General features: G+C 49.0%; 1 protein-coding gene across 1 annotated transcript in view; it reads left to right on the forward strand.

Annotated features, from left to right (window-relative positions):
* The window catches only part of HERC2 (HECT and RLD domain containing E3 ubiquitin protein ligase 2), a 319,306-nt gene that overhangs the window by 162,546 nt on the left and 144,072 nt on the right, over positions 1–12,688 (forward strand). The window contains exons 31-35 of the mRNA XM_038760185.1: positions 1,390–1,563; positions 1,645–1,781; positions 4,355–4,506; positions 6,484–6,675; positions 10,541–10,728. Coding sequence (XP_038616113.1) covers positions 1,390–1,563; positions 1,645–1,781; positions 4,355–4,506; positions 6,484–6,675; positions 10,541–10,728 — 843 coding nt within the window. The remainder of the gene's footprint in view (positions 1–1,389; positions 1,564–1,644; positions 1,782–4,354; positions 4,507–6,483; positions 6,676–10,540; positions 10,729–12,688) is intronic.

Here is a 12,688-nt window from a genome sequence, read left to right on the forward strand (position 1 = left end):
GCTCTCCTGATATTCATTCAGTCGTATTTATTGAGCGCTTACTGTGTGCAGAGCACCGTACTAAGCGCTTGAATGACGATAGCCTGTCCAGCCTAGTGTGAAATGCGTGCTTCAGAATGGAAACTTCTTTTACACAGCCAGATCTTCCCAGGATTTTAAGATTATTAGTAGTCATTTAGTAATAATAGTAACAATGGCATTTATTAAGCGCTTACTATGTGCAAAGCACTGCTCTAAGCTCCGGGGAGGTTACAAAGTGATCAGGTGGTCCCACGGGGGGCTCGCGGTCTTCATCCCCATTTGACAGATGAGGGAACTGAGGCCCAGAGAAGTGAAGTGACTTGCCCAAAGTCACCCAGCTGACAGTTGGTGGAGCCGGGATTTGAACCCATGACCTCGGACTCCAAAGCCCGGGCTCTTTCCGCTGGGCTACGCTGCTTCTCTCTGTTAAGCCCTCACTATGTGCAAAGCGCTGTTCTAAGCGCTGGGGAGGTTACAAGGTGATCAGGTTGTCCCGGGGTGGGTGGGGGGCTCACGGTTTTAATCCCCATTTTCCAGATGAGGTAACTGAGGCCCAGAAAGGTGAAGTGACTTGCCCAAAGTCACCCAGCTGACAGTTGGCGGAGCCGGGATTTGAACCCATGACCTCGGACTCCCGAGCCCGGGCTTCTTCCACTGAGCCGCGCTGCTTCCCCGCTTGTCAGCTGGGTGACTTTGGGCAAGTCGCTTCGCTTCTCTGCGCCTCCGTTACCTCGTCTGTAAAATGGGGATGAAGACCGTGAGCCCCCCGTGGGACAACCGGATCACCTCGTATCCCCCCCCCCCGCCCGGCGCTTAGAACAGTGCCTTGCACGTAGTAAGCGCTTAATAAATGCCATCATCATCATCATTATTGTTCTCCGTATAAAATCAATCAATCAATCAATCAAATCAATCGTATTTATTGAGCGCTTACTGTGTGCAGAGCACTGGACTAAGCGCTTGGGAAGTACAAGTTGGCAACATCTAGAGACAGTCCCTACCCAACAGCGGGCTCACAGTCTAAAAGGTGGAGACGGAGAGCAAAACCAAACATACTAACAAAATAAAATAAATAGAATAGATATGTACAAGTAAATTTATTTTACTTGTAAAATAGAGTAAAAATAGAGTAATAAATATGTACAAACATATATCCATATATACAGGTGCTGTGGGGAAGGGAAGGAAGGGGCTCAGTCTGGGAATCAATCAATCGATTGTATTTATTGAGCGCTTACTGTAAAGAGTACTTTTTCAGGTCCCGTACTTCCCAAGCGCTCAGTCCAGTGCTCACACAGGAAACGCTCAATAAATACGATTGATCGATCGATCGATTGATTGATTGAAGCGAATGGTTTCCATTGGCAGGACAAGTGGCAGCCGCTGCTGAGCACAGTGACCGGCGTGCACCGATACAAGTGGTTGAAACAAAACGTCCAGGGCTTGTACCCCCAGTCCGCGTTCCTCAATACCGTCGTCGAATTTGCCCTCAAGGAAGAGCCGGTGGACGTGGAGAAGATGAGGAAGTGTCTGCTGAAGCAGGTACGGCCGGCCGCCCGCCTCTTCCCCGCCTCCCGACTCCTCCGCGGGCGTTTCCGAGATCCGTCCTTCTCTCCTCGGCAGCTGGAGAGAGCGGAGGTTCGGCTGGAGGGGATCGACACGATTCTGAAGCTGGCGACCAAAAGCTTCCTGCTTCCGTCCGTGCAGTACGCCATGTTTTGTGGGTGGCAGCGGCTTATCCCTGAAGGAACCCACATAGGGTAAGTGGTGAGATCCTCTTCCTTTTGCATTCGGGCGGACGCCCGTCCTCCCCGAGCTCTTCCCCGAACTCGGCTCCCGGCCCCGCCGGGTGACTCTGGGCGAGTCACCTCCCTTCTCCGGGCCTCAGTTCCCTCACCTGGGGAACGGGGATGAAGACGGCGAGCCCCCCCGTGGGCCAGGCTGATCGCCTTCTGACGTGATGATGATCGTGGCATTTATTCATTCAGTCAGTCAGTCGTGTTTATTGAGCGCTTACTGTGTGCAGAGCACTGTGCTAAGCGCTGGGTAACATCTAGAGGCGGTCCCTACCCGACAGCGGGCTCACGGTCTAGAAGGGGAAGACAGACAACGAAACGAAAGGTATTAACAAAATAAAATAAATAGAACAAGTATGTACAAGGAAAATAAACAGGGTAATAAATATGTACAAACTTATATACAGAACAGTGCTTTGTACATAGTAAGCGCTTAACAAATGCCATTATTACTATTATTATCATATACAGGTGCTATGGGGAGGAGGAGAGGAAAAATGTATTAAGCGCTTACTGTGTGCAGAGCACTGTGCTAAGCGCTGGGTAACATCTAGAGACGGTCCCTACCCGACAGCGGGCTCGCGGTCTAGAAGGGGAAGACAGACAACGAAACGAAAGGTATTAACAAAATAAAATAAATAGAACAAGTATGTACAAGGAAAATAAACAGAGTAATAAATATGTACAAACGTATATACAGAGCAGTGCTTTGTACATAGTAAGCGCTTAACAAATGCCATTATTACTATTATTATTATATACAGGTGCTATGGGGAGGAGGAGAAGAAAAATGCATTAAGTGCTTACTATGTGCAAAGCACTGTTCTAAGCGCTGGGGAGGTTACACGGTGATCAGGTGGTCCCACGGGGGGCTCCCGGTCTTCATCCCCATTTGACAGGTGAGGTCACTGAGGCCCAGAGAAGGGAAGTGACTTGCCCAGAGTCACCCAGCTGACAGTTGGCGGAGCCGGGATTTGAACCCATGACCTCTGACTCCAAAGCCTGGGTGCTCAGAACAGTGCTTGGCACATAGCGCTTAATAAATGCCGTCATTATTTTTATTATTATTCTGAAACCACATCTGTTCAAGGAGGCCTAATGCTTCTTACATTTTTCATTTTATGATAATAATAATAATAATAATAATGATGTTGATGGCATTTATTAAGCGCCTACTATGTGAAAAGCACTGTTCTAAGCGCTGGGGAGGTTACAAGGTGATCAGGTGGTCCCACGGGGGGCTCCCGGTCTTCATCCCCATTTGACAGATGAGGTCACTGAGGCCCAGAGAAGTGAAGTGACTTGCCCAGAGTCACCCAGCTGACAATTGGCAGAGCCGGGATTTGAACCCGTGACCTCTGGCTCCAAAGCCCGGGTGCTCAGAACAGCGCTTGGCACATAGTAAGCGCTTAATAAACGCCGTCATTATTATTATTATTCTGACACCACATCTGCTCAAGGAGGCCTAATGCTTCTTACATTTCTCATTTAATAATAATAATAATAATAATAATAATGATGGCATTTATTAAGCGCCTACTATGTGCAAAGCACTGTTCTAAGCGCTGGGGAGGTTACAAGGTGATCAAGTTGTCCCATGGGGGGCTCACAGCCTTAATCCCCATTTTACAGATGAGGGAACTGAGGCCCAGAGAAGTGAAGTGACTTGTCCAAGGTCACACTCCCTACTCTGTAGTCCTCCTTCCCCTCAGAGGCCACGTTAGCTCTTGTAAGTCACACACGTGTAGACGCACATACACACTCACGTATGTGCAAGCGCTCACGTACCTGTCAATCTCCGTCACTCCCGTCTGACCGTAATTTATTTTACGGGCCGTCTCTCTCGTTGGGCCCGGTAATTCTCTTGCGTCCTCCCGTGCGCTGAGTAAAGTGCCCTGCCCAGAAGAATCGATCAAGAAATCCATTCAGTCGTATTTATTGAGCGCTTCCCGTGTGCAGAGCGCTGTGCTGAGCGCCTGGGAAGTGCAAGTCGGCCGCATGATAGAGACGGGCCCTACCCCACAACGGGCTCACGGTCCTGACTGATTGAGAGGGGAGCTGTGGTGAATGTGATGTAATTATAAATACATTTATAAATATAGCTTATAAATTATAAATACGATTGAATTATCCTCGTTAGTGTAGCGTTCCTCGTTAGTATAGTGGTGAGTATCCCTGCCTGTCACGTGGGAAACTGAGGTTCGATTCCCCGACGGGGAGAAAAGTACCTTTAGAGAAGCGGCTTGGCTCAGTGGAAAGAGCCGGGGCTTTGGAGTCAGAGGTCACGGGTTCGAATTCCGGCCAGTTGTCGGCTGGGTGACTCTGGGCAAGTCGCTTCACTTCTCCAGGCCTCAGTGACCTCATCTGAAAAATGGGGATTAAGACCGTGAGCCCCCCCGGGGCACAACCGGACCACCCGGTAACCTCCCCAGCGCTTAGAACGGTGCCTTGCACGTAGTAAGCGCTTAATAAATGCCATCATCATCGTCATCATCATTATTATTATCCAATAACGAGAAGAAATGCTGTCTTGAAAGGGAGCCGCTCACAGACTGCTTAAAGGACGTCGACCTGATTCCACCCTTCAATCGAATGCTGCTGGAAGTGACGTTTGGGAAGCTGTCCGCCTGGGCCGTCCAGAATATTCGGAATGTTTTATTGGATGCCAGTGCCAGATTTAAGGAACTGGGTAAGCCTCCGTTGGGGTTCCCGTGACTCCAAAGTGTGGGACCAAAGGACGCCGTCTTATTTTCCCCCTTCCCGGATCTCGAGACGGCTTTTCGGCATTAACGCTTCCGCGCTTGCCGACCTCGGGATGCCTCGGCGCTTGAGTCTAAACCGTTTCTAGTTGGCCCGGATTCGAAAGGAGAGAAGGAATCTGAGCAGAAACCGGACACTTCCGTTGTCGCGGCGTAAACCGAGAGGACGGAGTCGTTCATTCGTTCATTCAGTCGTATTTATTGAGCGCTTACTGTGTGCAGAGCACTGAACTAAGCGCTTACGGAGTCGTCCCGCTTGTGATGCTCATCTTGCTTTCTCTGATCTTCTCATTTCTTCTAGCCTGTGAGCCCGCCGCTGGGTAGGGAGCGTCTCTCGATGTTGCCAACTTGGACTTCCCAAGCGCTTAGTACAGTGCTCTGCACACAGTAAGCGCTCAATCAATACCATTGAAGGAATGAATAAGAATGCTTTGATTAAAATCTCACCTTGCTCTCTCTAATTTTCTCATTTCTAGGAATGATTAAAAAAAATTACCTTAAAGATCCCTTGGGGCCACAGAATGGCTAAGCGCTGTACTAAGCGCTTAGTGCAGTGCTCTGCACACAGTAAGCGCTCAATAAATACGATCGATCGACTGATTGGCCGCCGAAGGTTTTCGTGTCCACTTTGTGGGTTAGGAGAGGATGGGAAGGAGGAGGAAGTGGAGTGAGGAGAACTATACACCCTGGTTGTTCGAAGTTGGGAATAAGGAGCGTCATATTCATTCGTTCGTTCATTCAGTCGTATCTATTGAGCGCTTACTGTGTGCAGAGCGCTGTACTAAGCGCTTGAATCAAATGGATTCCATTACAGGAATCAGATCTCCCCCTTTTAGACTGTGAGCCCACTGTTGGGTAGGGACCGTCTCTATATGTTGCCAATTTGTACTTCCCAAGCGCTTAGTACAGCGCTCTGCACATAGTAAGTGCTCGATAAATACGATTGATGATGATGATGATGATTCCATTATAGGAATCAGATCTCCCCCTTTTAGACTGTGAGCCCACTGTTGGGTAGGGACCGTCTCTATAGGTTGCCAATTTGTACTTCCCAAGCGCTTCGTACAGTGCTCTGCACATAGTAAGCGCTCGATAAGTACGATTGATGATGATGATGATGATTCCATTATAGGAATCAGATCTCCCCCTTTTAGACTGTGAGCCCACTGTTGGGTAGGGACCGTCTCTATATGTTGCCAATTTGGACTTCCCAAGCGCTTAGTACAGCGCTCTGCACATAGTAAGTGCTCGATAAATACGATTGATGATGATGATGATGATTCCATTATAGGAATCAGATCTCCCCCTTTTAGACTGTGAGCCCACTGTTGGGTAGGGACCGTCTCTATATGTTGCCAATTTGTACTTCCCACGCGCTTAGTACAGTGCTCTGCACACAGTAAGTGCTCGATAAGTACGATTGATGATGATGATGATGATTCCATTATAGGAATCAGATCTCCCCCTTTTAGATTGTGAGCCCACTGTTGGGTAGGGACCGTCTCTATATGTTGCCAATTTGTACTTCCCACGCGCTTAGTACAGTGCTCTGCACATAGTAAGTGCTCGATAAATTCGATTGATGATGATGATGATGGTCAGGAGAACGGGGTGGAGATGGCCCAGATAAATTCAGTTATGTTTATTGAGCGCTTCCTGGGTGCGGAGCACTTTTCCCGAGCGCTTGGAAGGTGCAGTTCAGCCGAAAAGAGGGAAGGGTTGAGGGCTGGACACAGGAGCCGCCAGGCGTTCCCGGGAGAAGCGGACGCAACTTCAGGAAGCCCGACGGCCGCCGAAAGTCCAGTCCTTGTCGGCGGGTTTTGCGCAGCGATGGGAGACTGGTCCGTTGTCCGCAGTGTTTATCGGCGGTAATTCCGCTGACGGAGGGTGTTCTCGTCCCGCCCCAGGGATCCAGCCTGTTCCCCTGCAGACCATCAGCAGTGAGAATCCGGCGGGACCGAGCCTGGGGACCGTTCCCCAGGCGCGCTTCCTTCTAGTCCTGCTCAGCATGCTGACTCTCCAGCACGGCCCCAGCACCTTGACGTTGCTCCTGAATTCGGGAATGCTGGCGCTGACCCAGACCACCCTGCGACTCATAGGTAGGAGACTCGGTTTCCCGAAGCTTCGCCGGAGAGCGTGGGTCTCGCTGCGGTGGCTTCTCGCGGTCCCGAAGTCGGCTGGTGGCGAAGCGGGACCGTTGCCGGCCGGTGGGTCGTATTTATTGAGCGCCTACTGGGTGCCGAGCGCTGTACTAGACAAGCAGCGCGGCTCGGTGGAAAGAGTCAGAGGGCAGGGGTTCGAATCCCGGCGCCACCGCATGTCTGCTGGGTGACCTTGGTCGCTTCACTTCTCCGAGCCCGAGTTCCCTCAATCTGGAAAATGGGGATTAAGGGTGTGAGCCCCACGTGGGACGATTCCCCCCCCAGCACTTAGAACAGCGCTTTGCACATAGTAAGTACTTAAATTCCATTATTATTATTATTATTATTATCATTACTAAGCGCTAAGCACCGTTGGCCATCTCCCCCTTCTAGACCGTGAGCCCGTTGCTGGGTAGGGACCGGCTCCAGACGTCGCCGACCGGGATTTTCCGAGCGCCTTTCGGGAAGTTGGACACCCTACCCGTGGTCCCGACTTGGCCGGGCGGTGGGTGGCCGTTTTCCAGCCTCTAGTTATTCTTTGAAATGTGAGCACATCCGTTCCCAAGAATGTGGAGGTTTATTATTAAAAACATTGGCGACTTTAGTAGTAATAATAATAATGATTATGTTGCCAACTTGTACTTCCCAAGCGCTTAGTACAGTGCTCTGCACACAGTAAGCGCTCAATAAATAGGATTGATGATGATTGATGATTTATTAAGCGCTTACTATGTGCAGAGCGCCGTTCTAAGCGCTGGGGAGGTTACAGACCGTGAGCCCGCTGTCGGGTAGGGACCGTCTCTAGATGTTGCCAACTAGGACTTCCCAAGTGCTTAGTACAGTGCTCTGCACACAGTAAGTGCCCAATAAATACGATCGAATGAATGAATGAATTTCCAAGAAAGTGGAGGTTTATTATAAAAAAGATTGGTGACTTTAATAGTAATAATAATAATGATGATGGCATTTATTAAGCACTTACTATGTGCAGAGCGCCGTGCTAAGCGCTGGAGAGGTTACAGACCGTGAACCCGCTGTCGGGTAGGGACCATCTCTATATGTTGCCAACTTGGACTTCCCAAGCGCCTAGTACAGTGCTCTGCACACAGTAAGCGCTCAGTAAATACGATCGAAGGAATGAATGAATGAATTTCCGAGAAAGTGGTGGTTCATTATAAAAAAACATTGGCGACTTTAATAGTAATAATAATAATGATGATGGCATTTATTAAGCGCTTACTATGTGCAGAGCGCCGTTCTAAGCGCTGGGGAGGTTACAGACCGTGTGCCCACTGTCGGGTAGGGACTGTCTCTAGATGTTGCCAACTTGGACTTCCCAAGCGCTTAGTCCAGTGCTCTGCACACAGTAAGCGCTCAATAAATACGATTGAATGAATGAATGAATGAATGAATATTTATTACTCTATTTTACTTGTACATATTTATTCTATTTATTTTATTTGGTTTATATGTTTTGTTTGGTTGTCCGTCTCCCCCTTCTAGACTGTGAGCCCGCTGTTGGGTAGGGACCGTCTCTAGATGTTGCTGACTTGGACTTTCCAAGCGCCTTGTACAGTGCTCCGTACACAGTAAGCGCTCAATAAATACGATCTAAGGAATGAATGAATTAATTTCCAAGAAAGTGGAGGATTATTATAAAAAAATTGGCGACTTTAATAGTAATAATAATAATGATGATGGCATTTATTAAGCACTTACTATGTGCGGAGCACTGTTCTAAGCGCTGGGGAGGTTACAGACCGTGAGCCCGCTGTCGGGTAGGGACCGTCTCTAGATGTTGCCAACTTGGACTTCCCAAGTGCTTAGTACAGTGCTCTGCACACAGTAAGCGCTCAATAAATACAATTGAATGAATGAATGAATGAATGAATCCAGTTGTCCCTCAAGGAAGCGACGTGGCTCAGTGGAAAGAGGACGGGCTTGGAGTCAGAGGTCATGGGTTCAAATCCTGGCTCTGCCAACTGTCAGCTGGGTGACTTTGGGCAAGTCACTTTGCTTCTCTGGGCCTCGGTTACCTCATCTGTCATTTGGGGATTAATAATAATAATAATAATAATAATAATAATGATTATGGCATTTATTAAGTGCTTACTATGTGCAAAACACTGTACTAAGCGCTGGGGAGGTTACAAGGTGATCAGGTTGTCCCACAGCGGGGGGCTCACCGTCTTAATCCCCATTTGACAGATGAGGTAACCGAGGCCCAGAGAAGCGAAGTGACTCGCCCAGAGTCACACAGCTGGCAATCAGCAGAGCTGGGATTCGAACCCATGACCTCTGACTCCAAAGCCCGGGCTCTTACCACTGAGCCACGCTGCTTCTGTAGTTGCTCTTTGTTCCTTCTGCCTCCCTAACTAAAGAAAACAGCGTTCTTGGCTGAGGCAACTAAAAAGTCAAGCTTGAATAAGGTCGAACGTACTGGGAATCAATCAATCACTCAATCATATTTATTGAGCGCTTACTGTGTGCAGAGCACTGTACTAAGCGCTTGGGAAGTCCAAGTTGGCAACACATAGAGACGGTCCCTACCCAACAGTGGGCTCACAGTCTAGAGTCGTAGAGAGGATCTACCGTCTCTATATGTTGCCAGCTTGCCCAGGCGCTTAGTACAGTGCTCTGCACCCAGTAAGCGCTCAATAAATACGATTGAATGAATGAAAGAATATGTGGAATCTCTCTCCCCGGAAGAACAGAGGGGTCTGAAGCCATTTGAAGGCCCGCAGACCTCGACTGTATTAGGTTCATTCGTTTATTCATTCGGTCGTATTTATTGAGCGCTTACTGGGTGCAGAGCACTGGACTAAGCGCTTGGGAAGTTCGTTCATTCATTTATCAATTCATTCAGTCGTATTTATTGAGCTCTTACTGTGTGCGGAGCACTGTACTAAGCGCTTAGGAAGGACAAGTCGGCAATCTATAGAGACGGTCCCTACCCAACAACGGGCTCACAGATCTATAATTATATATAGATAGATAGATAGATCTATAATTCTATTTATTTATGATGCCCATTTATCCGTTCTGATGCCTGTCTTCCCCCCTTTAGCTGTAAGCCCGCTGTGGACAGGAACTGTCTCTCTCTACTGCCGGAATGATGGTATTTGTGAAGCGCTTACTACGTGCGCAGCACCGTTCTAAGCACTGGGACGATTCAAGGCGATCAGGTTGTCCCACGGGGGTCTTCCTCCCCATTTTCCAGATGAGGGATGTATTTGTCCCTTTTTATCCCTATCTATCCCTTTTACGAGGCCCGGAGAAGCGACGTGACGCCACCCAGCCGACAGTCGGCGGAGCCGGGATTTGAACCCGCGACCTCTGAGTCCCAAGCCCGGGCTCTTGCCACCGAGCCGCGCTGCCCGAGGGCCACGTTTGCAAGCTCTTGTGCCTGCCTGCCTCGGAAATAAGGAGCCTGACTGCATTTTCAGGATTCCAGGAAAAATTCTAAAAACCGGGATCGGCGGTTGTAAACTCTCCCAGGCGCTTAACACAGTGCTCTGCACCCAGGAAGCGCTCAGTAAATACGATAAAGGAACTGGTTAGAATTCGTTTTTCTGCTCATTATTCATAACGGTCTCCTCTTTGTGCTGTAGCAGTTGGATTTGCAAAATGCCCGACTTTCTAATCCTTCTTCCTGTAGAAATATACTCTTCCTATCTCTGGACGGGAGTTTTTCAGGATCGACTGGCGTTAGTAATGGGTCGAAGTCAGAAGTTGACATCATTCTTCCCTAGTTACGTGTATCGTTTTAACTGTAAATGGCCCAAATTGCTCGTCGGCTAAAACGTGGCGGTGTCACCATCAGGTCCTAGTTCGGACAACGTGGAAGACGACGCGAACGGCTCCGTCCGAGGGGCCTCGGCCACGGTCTTGGAGGAATCGAGGAAGGAGACCGCTCCGGTGCAGCTCCCCGTCTCTGGGCCCGAGTTGGCGTCCATGATGAAAATCGGAACCAGAGTCATGAGAGGGGTAGACTGGAAATGGGGAGATCAGGTACGTGACGCCATTTGGACGCGACGGATCGGTTTTCTCGGTAACTGGCGTTTACTACCGTGTCCTCTGCGGGAAAGAGGAGAACGGGGCCGGGGACGACTGCCTTCGTCTAGCCGAGGGGGTCGGCGGCCCTTCCCCGATAACCTGAAGAGAGGACTCGGCCGCGGCTTCGGTCCGCCCCTAAACGTACTGAAACCCTTCGATCTGAGTAATAATCGGGACGAGACGTGAGAAGGAGCGAACTCTGGTAAGAGCGTGGCCTTACTAGAAAGGTCGGCGGGTGTGAGTGACGTGAGAGGGAATATTGGGAAGGAGCCTGTGGGGAATGACCAATAACAAGGGAAAAGTCCTGCAGGGATAGACGGAGAACCGCAGAATTCTCAGTAGATTTGCTGCTTCGCTTGATGTCTGGCTCTTCCTCTTTCCTTTCAGACTGCCCCGTGGATTTTTTTTTGTCGTCAGTTATGATGTTAAGTGCTTACTATGTGCCGGGCTCAGGGGTGGAGAAAAGCGAATCAAGTTGGATACGGTCCCTGTCCCACGGGGGGGCTCACAGTCTTAATTCCCGTTTTGCGGATGAGGTGACTGAGGCACAGAGAAGTGAGGACACACAGCAGATAAGCGGCCGAGCGGGGATTAGGACCCAAGTCCTTCTTACGGCACGCGTGCGCTACTCACTAGGCCATGCTACGTCTCGTTTTTTTTAGCGGATTTGTTTATTTCATTCATTCAGTCGCATTTATAGAGTGCCTACTGTGTGCAGAGCACTGTACTAAGCGCTTGGTGGAGAAAACTTGTTTAGCAAAACGGTGGTTCAGTAACCGGTCTCCTGTTTAGACAGGACGGGCACTGTGTCCGGTCTGGTTAGCTCGTATCTGACCCAGCGTTTAGAACATAGTAAACGCTAAATAGTAAACAAAAAACACATAGTAAACAAAACATAGTAAACATAGTAAACAAAAAACACATCTGTTACGAGGCTGCCTCAAGAGCGGCATTTCTCGAGACCTTCGAGCCCGGTGTCGCTGACGGAAATTGGTCTGCATCCCAGCACGCGTCTGGCACGTAATCAGCACTTAACAGATACCATAATTATCATCAATTATTGTTTAAAATTCCCCGTGTACAGTCCGGAGGATCCGGATCTTCGGATTTAGCAATTGCACAGAGCTGGGCTCAATTTTAACCGTTGTCCCTGATCTTTTGGAAATCGTCTTGGACGGATTCCTTCCAAAGCATTCTCACCAGTGTCCAGCAGTACCTGGGTTACTGCAGGATTTTGGGAGACTCCTTTAAGTGCCTCGACTGGATTTAAAAATATCGGGTGTTACCACTTGAACAAAACAGTCACTGGCCAGAAGCTTTGTGTCGTCTTTGGCTTATCAGACTTTTTTTGGTTGTTTGGCTTGAGTTTTGTTGAATGCCACATCGGTATCTCTCTGTTTTCTGACTTCTCCATTTGCCCTTGACATCTGGTAGCAGAAGGACTTCTCAATCCCGGTTTTATTTTGGTAAAGATCGAAGGAATCCTCTTTACTGATGAAGTGCTATCCCGCTTTTTCCATTGGAAACGGATGATGTCCGGTTATCTGCGTACTGGTTTTGTCATGGCCAATTTTCAGGCCTCTCTGCTTTCCGACTTCTCCGTTTGCTCTTGACATCTGGTAGCAGAAGGACTTCTCAATCCCGGTTTTATTTTGGTAAAGACCGAAGGAATCCTCTCTACTGATAATGTGCTATCCTGCTTTTTCGATTGGAAACGGACGATGTCCGGTTATCTAGCGTACTGGTTTTGTCGTGGCCGATTTTTGGGCGTCTCTGCTTTCCGACTTCTCCGTTTGCTCTTGACATCTGGTAGCAGAAGGACTCCTCAATCCCTGTTTTATTTTGGTAAAGATCGAAGGAATCCCCTTTACTGATACAGTGCTATCCCGCTTTTTCGATTGGAAATGGATAATGT

This window comes from Tachyglossus aculeatus, chromosome 18 (assembly GCF_015852505.1).
Source record: "Tachyglossus aculeatus isolate mTacAcu1 chromosome 18, mTacAcu1.pri, whole genome shotgun sequence".
Classification (NCBI taxonomy): Eukaryota; Metazoa; Chordata; class Mammalia; order Monotremata; family Tachyglossidae; genus Tachyglossus; species Tachyglossus aculeatus.